At 35.6% G+C, this 18,202-nt stretch overlaps 3 protein-coding genes across 7 annotated transcripts; 2 read left to right on the top strand and 1 right to left on the bottom strand.

The window, feature by feature from the left end:
- The first annotated feature begins 506 nt into the window (after nt 1–506).
- On the top strand, nt 507–5,722 carry LOC139998251 (uncharacterized). Of its 2 annotated transcripts, none has more exons than XM_072022674.1 (7): nt 507–1,255; nt 2,161–2,796; nt 2,911–3,144; nt 3,214–3,280; nt 3,374–3,535; nt 3,756–3,843; nt 3,919–5,722. In XM_072022674.1, exons 1-7 carry the CDS (start codon nt 1,162–1,164, stop codon nt 4,009–4,011), a joined length of 1,374 nt encoding a protein of 457 aa, XP_071878775.1. In that variant the 5' UTR covers nt 507–1,161; the 3' UTR covers nt 4,012–5,722. The 2 variants fall into 2 exon arrangements, with proteins under 2 accessions (XP_071878775.1, XP_071878774.1); XM_072022673.1 differs by having other exon boundaries at nt 508–1,255; nt 3,738–3,843.
- An 868-nt stretch (nt 5,723–6,590) lies between these two features.
- Nucleotides 6,591–14,157, bottom strand: LOC139998247 (peptide transporter family 1). Of its 2 annotated transcripts, XM_072022662.1 has the most exons (9): nt 14,007–14,157; nt 12,846–12,886; nt 9,651–9,729; nt 9,297–9,525; nt 8,775–9,049; nt 8,604–8,686; nt 8,086–8,499; nt 7,697–7,928; nt 6,591–7,624 (listed from the first exon to the last, which is right to left on the bottom strand). In XM_072022662.1, exons 1-9 carry the CDS (start codon nt 14,041–14,043, stop codon nt 7,023–7,025), a joined length of 1,992 nt encoding a protein of 663 aa, XP_071878763.1. In that variant the 5' UTR covers nt 14,044–14,157; the 3' UTR covers nt 6,591–7,022. The 2 variants fall into 2 exon arrangements, with proteins under 2 accessions (XP_071878763.1, XP_071878764.1); XM_072022663.1 differs by lacking the exons at nt 12,846–12,886; nt 14,007–14,157 and adding an exon at nt 10,927–11,258.
- Nucleotides 14,158–15,002: 845 nt separating this feature from the next.
- On the top strand, nt 15,003–17,686 carry Elgi (E3 ubiquitin-protein ligase NRDP1 elgi). 3 transcript variants are annotated; one of them, XM_072022678.1, is made up of 4 exons: nt 15,003–15,370; nt 15,824–16,429; nt 16,500–16,783; nt 16,859–17,686. In XM_072022678.1, the coding sequence occupies exons 1-3, from the start codon at nt 15,281–15,283 to the stop codon at nt 16,767–16,769; spliced, it is 966 nt and encodes a 321-aa protein (XP_071878779.1). In that variant the 5' UTR covers nt 15,003–15,280; the 3' UTR covers nt 16,770–16,783; nt 16,859–17,686. The 3 variants fall into 3 exon arrangements, with proteins under 3 accessions (XP_071878779.1, XP_071878778.1, XP_071878780.1); XM_072022677.1 differs by having other exon boundaries at nt 15,006–15,370; nt 16,500–17,686; XM_072022679.1 differs by having other exon boundaries at nt 15,007–15,370; nt 15,842–16,429; nt 16,500–17,686.
- The last annotated feature ends 516 nt before the right edge of the window (nt 17,687–18,202 follow it).

Consider the following 18,202-nt stretch of genomic DNA (forward strand, 5'->3'; position numbering starts at 1 on the left):
TCTATCTCCTTCTTCGTAATTATCGTTTGTTTATCGTTTCAACGTTAATTTTCGTTTATTTTGATAGAAAATAATAATGTTATTTTCCTTCGAGTTAACCCGAGCATAATTCAAAATACTTCTATCGAGCTCGAAGAGTTGAGCTGAATAAAACGAAGCATTAAATGGCGATTGGTATCGTGTGTGATTTGAGTCGGATATATATATAGACATAATGTTAATACCCGTTGAACAGTTGTTGCGATTAGCAGTACATTGATGGTACAGCGATGAAAACGCTCACAAGGCATTGCGATGGAATTTCTTTTTTTATAGTGCTGAAATTATTATTAATCGCATCGTGTTACGAAAGAAAATATCGTTCAAACAACAGGCAAAAGGATCAAATATCGAAAGGATCAACGATTTACTTTTCAGGGATTGCATTTTATTTCTAGTACAACTTTTCGTAAGTACATATTCTTATACTTTAAGCGTCGTTTATTTCTCGCCGCAGATTTTTAAGTATTTTACGAGTCGATATTATTGATTTTTTCGAATGCCTTTCGCATGTATCGAGACATAAGCGGATAAAGGTATTAAGTAATCCTACTTTTGTCATAGAAGATATAGATGATCGTTATCATAACATATAGATCGTTTAAAAAAGCAGTAGAAATACTTTAAAAGCTTTAAAAGGAGATAAGTATTACAACCGTTGACCGTTAGAAACGATATAAAACTTTCAATTATCACGTATATCGATGCATTGTCAAGTCGAAAATGCCATCGTACTTACAATCTCTTCAAATATTCGATTAGTTGGAAATTTGAAGAGCACCGCGTCATGTTCAATACATAGGTTTATGGTGGCTACCGTGGTAAATGTTATTTCCAGATATAGGTAGCATTTGCAATAGGACCGAGCTCGAGGGTAAAGCTACAGACGCGGGGCATCGAACACGGAAACAAGTGTGCAGAAGGGCAAGTGTCGGTTTCATCGACGACGATATCGTGGTGGAAAGGGTAATAGCGGTATTGATTGCAGCGGAACTTGACCGCGCAAACTCTCTGTCTGCCCTCAATGAAACGACGTGCTTACATATGGAACCACGACGGACGGGACGACGATAAAAACCTGTGGATACCACACCTGGCTGACACCTGCCAGTCGAAACGGTGATGATGACATCGACCCTCTGCACCTGCACATGGCTACTGCTACCCTGCTGCGTTCTCGTCACCCTCTCTACTGGTGAACTGAATTTTTATCGAGGTGAGCATATCGTTCGTTCGCCCGAAAACACTGCTCTTTTCGAGGGTAATGACACCACGGTGTAGCATTGCTCTCGATTCAAGGTTCACGATCTTCTGCTTCTTTTTATTACGTTTTCGCTATTGTCTTGCTATAAGTTCGTTGAATTCGTAACGACGTTCGAACATGATCCGATGAGACGATACCTTGCAAGATAGCACGAATGTCATCGTTATGACGCAATCGATAGTTTTCGCGTTGCTTTTTCTTCCAATTTTCTGCCACACTAGTCCCATTTCTTGTCAATTTTTCATCTGTTTTTCATGTTCGAGCGAAAGTTTTAAATTTCAAGTTTTACAAGGAATGTTTCGGTTCGTTCAAAGTTTGCATATGCTTTCGCGTGGACGACCTCAACGTTAAACAGTTGTTGCTCGTCCCTCTTTAATTTGGATTTAATTTTTCTTTCGGAGCACGGTTCCATCGAATAATTTACCCGTTCGTCTTCGAATATATGATTTATTTAGAAACAAGAAATTTAGTTAGACGATATACGTGTACTTGGGCGTACGTACGTATGTACGACAAAGAGGATTTGTCTTTTTTACGCGACTATACTCGAATGGAAATACGTTTATCAAAGTTTGCAGCAATGCACGCGTCGCGTCGTGCGTTAAACGACGTGGCTGTTAACCGCAGAAACTTCCTGTACAAGTTCCTACGATATCATTAGGAAGTAAACCGATAACTGTGAGTGTCGTCTAGTTTGTTGAAACGTCGTTTCGCTCGAGTTTATTACATTTAATAAGTAATAAAAATAGCTGTGAAATCGAACACCGAGACCTACTAACTAAGACGCAACAAGTTGCACGTAGAAAAATGAATTTCTACATGATTGGATGGAAACAATAACGTGATCATTTTTCCAGATGATATCGCTTTTAGGCAATTGATGAAGTACCTCGAAGGGCAAAGAACGCATTTTCTCTCACTGTTGGCGAATCAAGCTCACAAGAAGCATCATCTGGGATTGGATCGCCAAAAGGAGAGGGATATTCTGGAAGCGTTGATCAACAAAGGCAGCTTGGCGGATATTCAAAGAAAGGAGAAAGCAAAAGGATGGAACTATCGGCAAACGCGATACAACGAGCCGGTCAACGAATTACCGCAAGAAAGGGAGCATTATTTTTCGTTATACGAGTTGAACCCGCTCGAAAATTCTTTGGAGTATCCAAACTTTAAGTTGCCTTATCTTCCCGGTGAAATGAATGGCGAAGATACGAATCTTCAAGACGATGACTACGGATACGATCGGAATCCATTATCGAAACATTTGTCTTTCGACGAGACCAACTTGGACAGGGGAATGAAGGAGGAACCGTTGGAATTTCACGGGAGGTACAGTAGTGGATCGATTAACGAGTACGGGAAAAATGATATACAGATACAAAAGCTGGAAGCGACCACTCCGGATTTTACTTTCGACTCGAATTTACGCGATAGACAACCGTTCGCTGTGAAGCCCAATGATCCCAGATATTATCAGGATGCTCCTTTTTTCCTAGGTACGTCAAACTTGATAAATATACATATTTTACTAATTTCTTTTCATACGCGTATAATATTTTGCAAATTTTCTTATTTCTCTTTGTTATCGCCATATCCCTTGTGATTAACAGATAACGAAGATAACTCGGATTTTGAGCAATCGATGAAAAACAATACGAAGTGGGACCGAGAGAATACAGCGATTGGAAAAGGACACATGGTGGAACAGGAGAAGGCGAGAAACATGGAGTCCAAATTTAAGGATACGTCGGTGATCGTGATACCGGAGTTGGAACGACGTATGGAGTACAACCCGATGTTCGTACCTGTAAACCAGGATTTGAATAACGATATATATTTTATTGGTAAGTCAATGGATTCTCTTTATCGCTTGGAATTATGTGAAACGTCGAATTTGCCCCGTTTCCTTCTAGCTATCGTTGCTGGCTGCAGCGCAGCGGCGATGTTTGCTCTCGTATTAATCGCTTTGACATGGTGCAGGTAGTATAATAATAAATAATATTTCACGTTAATAAACGATCGTACAACTGATTTCTAAAGGTTTACTTAACGTTACCGTTCGATTTTTAACAGGTTAAAACGGGGTGCTAAAGCGGCCGCTGACATAGAATATCCAGCTTACGGTGTAACCGGCCCAAATAAAGAGATATCACCATCTGGAGACCAAAGACTCGCGCAGTCTGCTCAGATGTATCACTTCCAACATCAGAAACAACAAATCATCGCCATGGAAAAGTAAGTCGTTCGAATAACGCATTTGAAGCACACGAACAACTATCCTTGTTTCATGTGTTTCGATTTATCGCGATCTTTAAAAGAAAATGGGTATATAGGAAATGCTCGGTGAGAATTTTTATCCAAGTTTTGCAAGTGTCAAAGCGGTTTTTAAAAGTTTTATTCTAATTAGAGAGTATTGTTTGGATAATGATTTGTGTAGTCGTGTTTCTGCAACCAGAGACCCAGGCTCTGTATCTGAAGCAGAGAGCGAGGAGGAAAACGAGGAAGGAGACTACACCGTTTACGAATGCCCAGGACTGGCTTCTGTAAGTTACATTTATACTTAGTTAGATCGCTAGAATCGTACAACGATGTTACATCGCTAATGTGTTTTTGTTAAGACTGGTGAAATGGAAGTAAAGAATCCGTTATTCCATGATGATCCAACACCGGCGACACCAGCACAAACTAACAAAGAAGAGGACCATATATAGTTTGACTAAATTCCAAATATATTTGATTTTAATATTTTTTCTGGTGCTTAGCTCACTGTTAACGTACCATATTGGAAACATTTATCTATATATCGAATGTACGCAACTTTAATATTTGTACGACGCGGGAAGTCGAGATAGAAGATTAACCAAAAGATCCGACACGAGACCATTTTTGCGTTTTGTGAAAGAGTTTACCACGTGAAACGATGAACATTCTACGTCGTTAAAAACTATCGTGTTTATTTGAAAACACATATTTTTTAACTCCATGATGTACTATAGTTTGTACTTTCATAGCAAGTACGGTTAGCCATATGATTGACATTATTTTTCTACTCACCGTTAGACTTGCAACATAGAGTACGGATTGGAGATTATAACTACGTATAACATCTAATATCACTTTATACCTGATTATAATTTTTCAATATACTAATAACGTTTATCGCATGTTTTCACCAACTCTTCCTTTCTCTACGTATCGATAACTATTGTTCGTCCACCGAAGAAATTTATTATTCCTCTATGATTTGAAAGTGTCTAGTAATAACTTAAAAGTAGATATACGTTCTAAATCAGAATTTCGGTTTAGGCTTGTGGAATTATCGTGATTGTTAATGGTACATTTGGGATTCAGTTGTTACAACGTTCGTAAAAATATATACATATATATATATATATAATGTGTGACTACATTAAGTTTGATATTTTCTCAAGGCAAAAAATATATTTAATGTCACGATAATCGAAAGAATTTCGTGTATCGTAGTACACAGAAGGTTTATTTTACGTGTAATTCATGACTCGACGTATAAAAGTATGTAACATTTTTTGTGTTAACATAGTTGTACCAACGTTTAGCACATTTCGGACGCGCGCGTATGAAGTAACGACGAAGATGATAGAACAACTTGAATTTTGCATGTGCTGTTGCTTTTGGCATTACTTCTGTGATTTATATCACCTAAATGAAAATTCTGTACATATATTATATATTTGTTACGAAGAAGCTGTTCCTTCAATATTGGCTATTATACAATGCTCTATATATATACATATATAATTTATTGGCTTGAAGCAGTGATAATACGTATTTTATTTTTCTATGATACCTATAATACTGTTAATCTTAAAACAGTTTTAAGATAAAAGAGCCTATTATCGTACCCGACACAAGATATAGAAACGACTATTTATTTTGGCAAATTTTAAGCACTACGTGTAATTAGCGCCGACTATGTAATTTTACTCAGAGTTACTATTTACATCCCCGTTACATGTATATGTATCATATAATACAACAAAAGACGAAACATCTCCTACAGATTCGTCCGTTTAATAACATTCGATCGTAGATCGGGAATTAAAACACAACAGCATGAATTTATTGTTAGCCTTTCAATGCCTTTACAGCACTGCATCGTCGACTATATAAATTCGTTAAATTTTATAGAAAGGACACTATGAAAGGACAATCTGTGTACAAATAGACTATTATATAGTGATTTGTAGAGTGATTGTACGTATTGTGAGCTGTAGCATAGAAATGCAATGAAAACATTGCGATTCATGTTCGCGATATGTTTCGTATATTATATCGTTATCATTATTATTTTTGTCCTTCCATTAATTAAAAAGGTGGTGTAAAATACAAATAACAAATGATGTATTATTATTTTACTAAATAAATTGTTTATTTTATAAGGAATTGCCAATTCTTTCTTCGATGCGCAAAACAAATAGAAATAACGATTTACCCGATATATCAAATTACGAAGAGCAAAGAATTGTTTCAGAGAATAGGATAAAGTAGCGGATCTACATCGTTAACAAATGATAATCGAATGTTTACAAAAATATGTACATTTATTCATACGTTTATGTACAAGTTCCACGCGATACAAGTGTCGCGAAAATAAGTCACGCAGAAAATATGATAGGAATATTCGCACGTAGAAGATTTTTATGCTATCTTGAAACTTGAGAATTGAAACTTTGCGGTATAATAAATACTATAAGCGACACAGGCTAATACGTTCGGCTAATTAATAGCTATCTTTAATAAAACATCGTTATCTTTTACGTCATATAAAACTCCATTTCGTTTCTACGAATAGAAAAATTATAATTTCCCATCAGTTATGTAATGAAATTATTGGAATTAGTTGAGTAGGTAGTTTATTTTATGCGAAAACGATATAAAAGAATTATTCATTGTACTTTTCGTATTTTACGAAAAACATATTTGCGAACTCGTGATCTGAAATTTTCTTTATATCTTTCGGAAAAACATTCTCTTACCTTCGAGGTAAGATGGAAATCGACATAAAAAATACGCGCCGTTCACAGTGTTTATGTAGAAATCTTGCGATCGATGCATATTTTAGATTTTACAGACTAAGAAAACACGTTCACGATGTTAAGTCTGAACTCGCAACGTAATTGTCCTAAAACGCCGCAGTTATTCATGTACATGTGTGTATACATATATGTACTTACTTAAAAGTGCTTGGGACGCAGAAGTCGTAAAGTGTACGCCATACACGTAGTTTCACAACGATAGATCACTTCTCATCTTGATGATAAGATGCGTTAAATGTTCCAATATCTTGGCTCATATGAATGGTTTCTTCGGTAATTTCGTCTTCGTCTACGTACTTATAAAATTTCGCCATTACAGCGAAAATAATTATATCGACGAACATTAATCCGGCGAACAAAAGAAATTCATAAACCTAAACAACAAGAAGAAAGAAAATATTATGCTGGATATTGGAAATAACTTTAGTAGGTATCGAGGTTAAAGTAATGTAACTTTTCGAGAAGTTTTATGTTGTGGACGTTGAATAATGCATGATTCGTAGCGACCGTAACGCAAAAGCGATTGGGTAATCACGACTGTCGCCGATCTGGCCTTGAATCGTTTAAAAAACTCTAGTATCGAGTACACGTACATGTTTGTTTTCACCAAGGACCGGTGCATAGGCTCGTTTAAAGATAAAATTATGTTAACTCGTACTTGCCTGACGATGGAAAATCGAGATTTCCGCCACAATGACTACAATGAGATTACCAAAAGCTACTGTCAACAGCCAGGAGGCCTGTAAAAGAGACTTCATACTGGCAGGGGCTTGCGTGAATGCAAATTCTAAGCCGGTCACCGAGAACATGACTTCACCCATCGTGATAACAACATATTGAGGAATCAACCACAATATATGCATGGAATTTGGTTCGGTTACAGTTACAACGTTAGCCATCGGTTTTTCTCCAATAACAGATCCGACCACCGTATAAACTCCACCAAGTCTGAGATGTACGTCTTTTTTTACCAATGTACCATTCAAACGAATATCGTATGTGCCAGGTTTGACTTCAGCTAGACGGGTTTCCCCGAACGATGTACCATTTATCTCGAATTCAAAGGCTGTTGCATCGCCCTTCATAAATTTCAGAGGAACAGGGTGCCGCGATGAATCTACGTAGACGAGTGCACGTATCAAAGGTTCGCCAGAGACCGCTTTATCCACCGAATCCGTGTACTTATGAAGTTTACTTGCCTGCGTTACAACGCAAGATGTTGCCAAGCCTTCGGGTAAAACGATAGTTTCTAAAAATACACACGATCGTTAAATATCGTTAAATAAATCACGAAATAATAAACAAAAGAACTTTGATATACCAGTTGTTTCATTGAATTTCGTGATATCGGCTCTGTTGCATTTTGAAAAATCTGCGCTATACCGCCAGTTTGTTTTGCCTTTCGCTTCGATATACTTGTCTTCCCACATATCCATACTTTCGAGGACAAAAGATAATTCAGGATCATGCCTCGTTATAGTTACCGGACAATCCAGAGTATTGAAAAGGCGCAATTGTGCGAAATTTTCCGAAGGCAAAACCGGATACGTTTTCTGCAAGTAAAAATAAAGTAAAAAGAGAGCGTTCAAGAGAGTGAATTAAGATATTTCTCGTAAAATTATTTGAACGTAACTAGAGATACTATCGTATTTTGTGTGCCGTAATGGGGCATCGTACGTCGTGCTGCTTATTTTTAATTTAACCACGTACCTCGAGTTGATATTCAACCATGGCCGCTATTACGAACGACAAAGAAGCTAAGAAACCGCCGATAGACAAGATTCTCAGCGGAGTTCGTAAGCCGATCTTCCTCATAAGAGGATAGAGACAAGTCTCGAACAAAGGTATAAAGGCGAGCACCAAAAAAGGATTGAACACTTGCATCTGATCTGGTTGAAGCAGGAAATTTCCGATTTCACCGTCCATTCGGGTTGCTTGAAACGTCCACCGAGAGCCTTGCTGATCGAAAAGTGCCCAAAATATCGGTATCGGAATAAACAATTTCATCACCTGCAGAGCTGCTTTAACATCGTTTATCAGTGATTTCTCGTACTTGTCATCCGCATACTCGAGCCAATACTCCCTTTTCTCATTCTTCGACGTAAACTTTTTGTAGATAGCGTACTGAAATTTCAAACACCTATCTCACGTATTCGTTATCGCAATATAGGAAAATCAGAATTATGCCTGAATTAGTCGGTTTTAAATAGAAACATGGTTAAACTTACAGAAATGCACTTGGAAACATTCAAAACGACGTTGCCCGTCGGCTTGATTATTCTGTACAAAGGTTTGCCAAGGAGGAATATCACTGAAAAAGAAGATTCGGGACGATTGAACAGTTTCGTCGTTTTAAGATCGTTTTAAGATTTTCGAATACGACTGTTCTCGGAACTTACCGACGGATAACGTCATAAGAACGGCTGGCACAAAAAATGCCAGAGAATAACAGGTATTTTGGCCGAAACACGTGACATCGCTACGAAGCAGGGGCGTGAGGAAGCTCGAGATCAAAGATCCGGAGTTGATAGAAAAGTAAAACAGGGAGAAGAATGTGGACAAGTATCGTTCCTGTAGCGGTAATATGAATTGATCGCCGCCGAATGCAGCCACGCAAGGTTTTATACCGCCTGTGCCAAGGGCTATAAGGAGTAGGCCAAGCAATGAAAATTCTCTGCAAAGTTACACGTTTGACAAACGTAATTAGACCTCGATCGATGTTTGATATAGTACTTATTCAACTTGCTACTTATTTGAAACAGAGTAAACGTTGAATATTAAGATAACATGGATCATAATCTACGAGACAGAGACAACGATTTAATCGTTGAGGACAACTTTGACGAACGAACCGAATGAACCGTTTGGGGCAATTAACGATACAAATTAAGACGAAACATTAAAGAAAATATTAATCTTACCTAGCAGGTATACCTAATGGAGGCGCAGCGCTTAAAGATAGCAGAAGTTGGCCTAAAGCATAAACGATACTCAAGTATAAGATGGTGTGAAATTTTCCCATTAAGGAATCCGCCAGCATCGCTCCGAATATAGGGAAAAAGTATACGAACATCGTGAACACATGATATATGACGGTGGATGTGTTATCGTCGTATCTTAATTGGTTCCTTAGATAAAGGGTCAATACAGCTAGATAAAAGAATTGTTTGATATTACACGATATTCACGAACTAACGAAGATCGTATAAATACGCAAATTAAGCGCCAACAGCAAAAAATACCAAAAATTGTATCGCTATTGCATTTCTACATACTACGCATTCCATAGAAAGAGAATCTCTCGCAGAATTCATTGGACACGATAAAAAATATCGACTTGGGATACGTCAGCTTCTGCAAAATTACAAAAAAATTATATTATAAAATCTGATCTGTGCGAATCGAGTTGGAAGAACCGGATGCGAAACGAATGCTAGTAGCACGTTTCGCGCGACTCGATTAATTTCGTTATCGTTACTGCCGATTAAAAGGAATTATCCTTGTTGTAAATAAAATAGATTGTGTCGTAAAATGCGAAGGCCACGCACGATTCGCAGAATTATATAAAGCAATTTACGCCATCGGTGCTATTTGGTTTAAACGCTGCCATTCAATGACCAGTTTCACCATTAACAGATACATTGTTTTGTTACATACGAGTTCCGTACCAACGTATAATCAACGATGTAAAATGTAAATTCTTATTAAAAAATATATTAAATTAAAAATATGCTAAAAAACGTCTTGTTTTATTTATTGAAAAGCATGCTTCCTTAACCGGATCTCACTCAATTTTAGCAGGACAATTGGAAGTGATAAGAAGTTAACTACTTTTTTAACGAATTGCCACTTCAAATTAGACGCGATGAACGACTCGCGCTTAGATTAGATTTGTCGTTATCCTTTTACAAAGAAAAAGAAAAACCAACTTGATGGATTGGCGAAAAAAAAAACAGTATATTCGATAATGAAAATAAATGTTACATTAATAACAATGACTTAGCCAATTTAATTTTCATTAATCGAGTCAGTTTACGCGCTACATAAGATAAAGGAAATTCTCGAAGATCTGTGTCGTTACGATAGCATTGATAGAAGGACCGTGAATTCTGAATTACGAAAATACGTGTTCCATATACATGTAGTAATATCGCTTATTTGTACTGATTGTTGAATAACCGATAACATCTGTTACTATCTTTATTATTCGTAATATACGATGAATCGGAAATCATGTAGCTGATAAAAATGTTATAACGAACTATAACGTTGTTCCGTTATATTAACGATTTTCTATGTTCTATTAATGAAAAGAGCAAGTTTCTTTTTCACAAGGTTACAAAAGGTTACATACGGTTTAATACCAGCGCGAAAAATATCACGAGAGTGATCCAAGTAAAACTGCAATTTATTCAGCGGTCGATATGTTGCTTCGTGGTCGTCAAATTTCTATCAATTCCAGTCAACTCGTTACAAAAGCTATATCTTCTATATAAAAATTTTGATAATCTTGTCGAAATAAAATAAGCAAAATTCACGTAAAATCTCTACCTTCGCTTTCTCCTCCTTTTCAGTAGTCATCGCGATGGTCGAGTTAACGATCTACGTTAACGACGTGAATTCTGCTAAAATTTGAACGAGACACTCGAGTATAACATATTGAGACACGTTACATGACAGCCAAAGAATTCTGGAAAGCAGTATCGATTGAAAACACCTTTCCATTCGCAAGGAACACGAATCACAGTGTGTAGATCACCAGTGAACCGTGATACCTAGATCGATATTCCTCAGCACGATCAACGTACGACGCGGTTGGTAGTTGAAGCTGTACTGTTGATTTTGCCGCGTATCTACAATATGTAGGCACTACGATTAAGTCCGACGGTGGCATTGACGAACATTGTTAGGTAGTGGCATACTCGTGGTATACTCGCATACTCGGAACAATGTGAAAGTCTCCTCTTGATGCTCGATTAACATCTTACGCTACACCTTAACGGTATCGTGTACAAATAACATTTACAACGAAACATTGCAATAGTACATTTATTTTCGCAAACTCGTTAGAAAAGTAACAGGAAACATCGTAAGAGGAATAATAGCAAGCACGACGTACGCAATTTTTTATTATCATCGAGCATTAAACGACTACGTTGTGAACCCATTATATATAAAACATTGATTTATTAAAACATTTATCCATTACTACGCATCGGTAAGATATCATTAATTGGGTAGATTAAATACTTTATCTTCTATATCGTATCGTAAAATAAAAGAAGCTTTTCGCGTGGTACGTCGAGCTAAGGAACGCGCGACAACAATATTAGCGCAAAAACAACGTAAGACAATTTTTTCCAACGTCTGGTTTTCATTCATCGAGATAAACAGTAAATAAAAAATGATCTAACCGTTTAAACGTAAATTTAATCGTCAAGATTATTAATCAGTGATGTCTCGGTCGAAAAATAATTATACACTTTTTCTACTTTAAGCGATAACAACGAGTTTCTTGGGAATTTAAGTAAGAGAAATACTTAAATTAACGAATTTTGACGGACGGAAGGCAAACGTTTCAATACAAAAGAAAAGTGAAATCTGATCTCGATTTCTGTTTAAGATACCATGACATTATTTCGCTAAACTGATCCATTTTGCAGAGGCGTTGTCTTACGATATTGGACAAGTTTATCTCGCCATGCGTTTACTTTAAAGTCACGATGCCCGTCATTGACCGACATTATGCTAAGTTCTTTTCTTCGAATAAAGTACTGGTATGTAACCGGTAAGTTAAACGTAATGTTTTGCCACAAAGGAATTTTAATCCTCTGTGATATCTTTCCCCCTCTACATGTATAAAGTTCAATTAACTCGGTGAAAGTATTCGCAGTTGAGCAAGTGTACATAATTTACGCGCAGATTACTCTTGGTCCTTGCCGATTTTATTACTCGAGTGATTTTTCTCATTGCCGGTGAAACAAAACACGAAGCACGGTTTCCGAAGAACGGGTTTATCGCTTAAGGAAATTCCCACCTAAAATTGCGTTTCCGTTTTTCAATGTTACGCAAGGGTGATCACTGGTATTCAACGCGAGTGAAAGCGAAATAATAATAATCGATCGACACAATGTACTACGTCGGCGAAATTTGAATATAACCTGCTGGTTAATTAAGACGAATTATATAATCTGTCGATGGGACCATTGAGCAATCAAACGTCTAATTTATCGCGACCCGATTTTATTTTCTATTGTATAATAAACGAATTGTACAAAAGTAATTACGTATTAACTTTAAATTATAGATAGTTATGGTCTACTAAATACTGACGATTTGTTATGGGTATAAACCAGCGATTCGTAAAGATATTCGATTATATCGTCAATTAATTATTATACTATATCAAATAGGAAGATGATACTTTTATCGTTTCTCGATGTCGATAAGCAGCAATATTCGATATTTACCTTTTGATTTTCCTCCGTGTTACTCTCATTGTCCGGATAATCTGGAAACCATAAATGATGGAAACAATAAAGTTGATAACAATCGTACGACACAATTACACGTTTCTTCTACTATCCATCCCGATTCGAAGCGTACTACCATTCACGTGTTTTTCTAGCTGTATTCGTTTATTTTTCCCTTTATTAATTATCCTTTCACTGGTATTTCTTTTTCCATTTCATCTACTCTCTTTCAATTTCAATAATCTGATAGCGTAATTCCATTTACGGTTACTCGTTTTATAACACGTCGTCCTTCGTGCGTAGAAGCGGAGTTTCTACCGCTGCGAACGACACTTCTTGAAAATCGCATTTTTTTAATACGATGATGCAACAAATTTATACGTAAATAATGTTCACACTTTGATGCACATTGAATTTAATTAAACAAGCAGAAAGGATCGAAGAATCGCCTTCAGAGAGAATCGATCATCCACTTGTTAACATTTTGCGTTACGGCAATTTAACGAGATTTAAATATTGCTTATTATTAGCATATCGCGAACAACGGCAATGAAATATAATCTATTATACCAGTTATTAATATTTAAGGGCTGTTGTAGTAATTTATCGTTCTCGAATTGGGTCACGCTTTAATCAAACATTCAACCAAATCGAAAGTAAAACGATTTGACCTAGGTTGGTTGCCCTGTCAAATATCGCATTACGGCTTGTCAATTGTTTCATAATTTTGAGGAAAATATAACAACATATGTAACATGTTTAATTCAATTTAATTGAAGAAATTTAATTCATGACCTAATTCCATGGAATTTTATCATCATATTCTCTACATATTCATACAATATAATCAAACAGCACTCGAGTCAGTTTTTAATTAGACGGCATACTTGAGTTATCGAAGTTTAAATTGCTTCGATATGTATAAGTTCGATATATTTTTTTGCTACTCGCTTGATGGGTGTAGAAACATTTAGACGTTAAAGTGAAACAAAAATGAAATTAGATTAAAATAAATCTAGGACATTTTATATTTTTGTAATTTGCGCCCTTAAGAACGATCTCTTTCTTTTTTTTGTTTCGGAAAAAAGCTTCAAGCTAACTGTACTTAGTAATTTATCGAAGATAAACAAACAGATTTTTAGAATGTGAACCTAATACCTTGTATCTCCTTGATGGAGCGTTTCCTCTCGCCCATGTCTGCTTCGCGATTTCTTAAAGCGAACCTGTTCCTACGCTCTTAACTGCAGTACTGATCCGCTTTTCCAATTCTATTATCTCCTTGCGACTATCTGGCCTTATCAATCAAAATATACACGCTAATGATTAATCCTGGAAGCATTTATCTTGTTCGATAGAATCGAAATTTTTTGATATACAAATGTGCTTTATAAATTTCACTAATTAAATTCTTCGAGTCTAGAAAAAAGACGCGATAAAGTATGGATAGTAATGAGCATGATACGACGTATACATGATTTGTTTCCTATTTAATCAAAATATTTAATAACGTATAAGTAGATTGCTGATTCATCGAGATAATTTAGAATCTCACCGTAGATAATAAGAAATATCGTAGTATTAAAGCGCGCAACTGAGAAGTGACCGCTTCAAAGCTGTAATATATTATACCTATATATATTATCATTATGTATCATTATGTATTAACATGTACCTAAGCTTGTTGATCTTTTCTCTTCTCCGCGGGGATTTTGTACGTTAATCGTACGTTATCAGGAATATTTTATTTGCAGATAAGCGTAAATTACCTTCTGATAGAAATCTTTCAAAAAATAATGGTGATGCGTTCAACTCATGAAGCGCGATGCAATGTGCCTAAATAATATCCGAAAACATAATCAATTATAATTTGAAATTTTTCATTTTTTATTTTAATTACAATTATAACATCTTGTTATGTCACGTTGTATAACAAAATTCGTTGTGCGAAATAAGTTAATGTTTGTTCGATATATAAACGATTTATAATTTATTAATGTTACATACGATTTTATAAGATTTAATAAATCCATAATCTTGCATTACTTGTTTTTTCTTACGATTAATTTAATCACATTTCATTGAAACCGTGATCCTCGAAACTTGCCGCATTGAAAAAGCGAGTTTGCTTCTGTGATCGAACGAAAGGTTCGATCCAGCTCTATGGTGATTTATAATAATGAATAATCGTATATCGTGAAATCATCAAATTTCAGGCAAATAAAACTATAATATGCATTGATACTGTGATACATTTACATTAATTGCAAGTGACTATTGTCATGTTGCGTGATGCTTGTGGAAAGTAACGGTATACTTCTGAAGCTTTCACGTCGTACGCCATCGAATTTCTGATTCTGGATTCTGGATCCACAGTTTTACAGGAGAGGCTCGTCGCTACATACGAAGACGAGTTACTGTACTTAGTTCACATTATGGGGTTCGATGTGAACCGCTTTCAGGGCGAAGTTGACGAGGAACTTGTTTGTCCGATATGCTCTGGTGTTCTGGAGGATCCTGTCCAGGTATTATTTCTGTTTCGTTCGTTCACGATAGAATGCTTCCAATAAGCAAACTTTTGCGTTTACGGAAAACTAACCTAACATTTCTGTCGTCTTTCTTTTATCTTTTTCCTAATTATTCTCCTTTCCATTGTTTAGTACGACCATCTGATGATTGTTTTCACACACCGTATTATTTACAACGATCGGGTAAATGGAAAGTATTCGTTAAAGTTTGATATTAATTTTATAATATCAGTCATCTGTATTTTTTGTAATTTTCGTTCTGTCAAAGTGTTTATAACTGTTATCAGTTTCGGGTCGCTTCCGTTTTTCTTTCAATGAATAAGATTAACATATATAATCATGTTTTGTAAATTTTTGTAAGTATTTAGGACACTATTTAGTATTCATTATGTACTTTTACATATAGTACTAAGTCTTATAAAGTGTGTAGTTTGGCTTAAAGACTGGTAGGTGAGCAATATGTTGCAGGCACCTGTATGTGAACATGCCTTTTGTCGTACATGCATTAATGAATGGATAAATAGACAGCCCACCTGTCCGTTGGATCGTACACCAATTACATCTGCTCAGCTTAGAGCAGTTCCAAGAATTCTTCGGAATCTGTTGGCCCGCCTTTGTATTAGTTGTGATAACATTATGTACGGATGTCAAGTAATAGTTAAGCTTGATAGTTTAGTGTCACACTTGGAGCAATGTGAATATAATCCCAAGAGACCGATGCTTTGTGAGCAAGGATGTAGTCTTATTATTCCTAAAAATGAGCTAAAAGATCATAACTGTGTGAGGGAACTCAGAAATATTATACATTCGCAACAACAAAAGCTTGCTGATATGAAACGTGAATTAGGTGAACAACAACTTCAAATAAACGAACACAAGAGGGAAATACATCTTTTAAAAGACTTTATGAGAGCATTGAGAGTTTCAAACCCAGCAATGCGCGCTATCGCCGATCAAATGGAAAGAGACGAAGTTGTAAGATGGTCTGCTACCCTTCCTAGAGCAAGAGTAACAAGATGGGGAGGAATGATTTCCACCCCGGATGAACTGTTGCAGGTACTGTAATCCATAAATTAATATTAATTGGTTAATTCTAGCGAATGAATCAATGAACATAATTTTGTAGACGATGATAAAGAGAACTTTATCGGAATATAATTGCCCGCCTCATGTAATCGACGAATTAATGGAAAATTGTCACGAAAGGAAATGGCCTCCGGGCTTAAACTCCCTCGAAACCAGACAGAATTCCAGAAGGCAATACGACAATTATGTTTGTAAAAGAGTCCCTGGTAAACAAGCAGTGCTAGTTCTTTATTGTGATAATACTCATATGCCGGAAGACATGATGGTCGAACCTGGACTAGTGATGATTTTTGCACATGGCATAGAATAAAATCTCATACCAATGTACTGTGCATGCCCAGATAATTTGATGTTCATCTATTCTGTTGTTTGTTATATTCACCGTGACTAACTTTCAAGGTGCATGGAATATCTTCGTACTTACGTGCAAATATTGGGATATTTGCATAATTCATCTTGCAATTACCGCAGGATATCTTTCAAAATGTACTGAAAAGAACAAACGACATGCCTTTTGTGATAAACAATTGTACAGACGCAATTGCCACATACAAAAATCTAATTGAATGTCTGGATCATTACACTGTGATATACTATTTCATTGAGAATGTTCCTGAAATTGCATGATAAATAGTAAATCATTTTTAATTATTCTAAGTAATCTCATGTACATTTCTATAAAATCGATTCTTTGTTTAACATCTGATAAACCAACTATTTGTCAACTATTTCAGGGAATTTTTTACATATATAGAAGTCTTTAAGTGTTTTATGATAATGCTTTAGACAAGTAAGAAACAAAAAGTATAGAAATTATCGATACGGTAATTGCTACTATTAAGATTTAAATGTGTTCTAAAAGATTAATATCAAATGTCAGAATGAAGAATAATTTCTTCTCTTCTCTCAACATTATTTATATGATTTTAATAAAACATCTAAAAGTGCGTACGATGAAATAAACATGCTATACAACGATCGCTTAAATAAATTATTATACTCTGAGCGAACACGGTCGTATACATATATCGTTTACAACTTACAAGATAAGAATGCTATTTTCACAGAATAATTCACAGATAATAGTTTAAACTAACGGTATACGATACTTAACAGTTTCGAATTTCCTCAGTATTGTTCTCTTTTGAAATTGATTTTGTAATAACCAGTGTATGAAGTGCATTCGATCCCTTAGCTATTTTTAAATAAATACATAATAAAATTTTAGTTTCTTGTTTTTGCACAAATATTTACAAAATAAGATAGTTTCTTAAATTACGTGATCCACCATCGAACGTAAGACCTTTGTATAACTCAGCTTCTCATTTCGATGCATTTATCTTCGATACAGCAGGAAATATTGCATATTTTACTTTAGACATTTAACGTGTCAATCATGAGTTATGTTTACATATAAATTCTTTTTACCTCTATTTACATAACACATTTTCCAATAGCCCGAAAGAACTTGCGATTTTAATACATTGAGTAATATAAGTGATTAGCATATCTTTTAATAATTTTCTAATAAAACTTTTGATTTCCACGGAACCTTTCTTTTTTACTTCTTATATAGTTAATCATTAAATCCGAACATTGAAAAAAAGATATATTATAAAATAAGAATATAATATGCTGAATTATCTTTACATTACATTAACGTTTTACACGGTCAACGCTCAATGGATTAAATGTTGAAAATCATTCTTTTCTCAGTCTTCTTCAACGTGTGTACTCAGAGAT

Source organism: Bombus fervidus, chromosome 2, assembly GCF_041682495.2.
Source record: "Bombus fervidus isolate BK054 chromosome 2, iyBomFerv1, whole genome shotgun sequence".
NCBI lineage: Eukaryota > Metazoa > Arthropoda > Insecta > Hymenoptera > Apidae > Bombus > Bombus fervidus.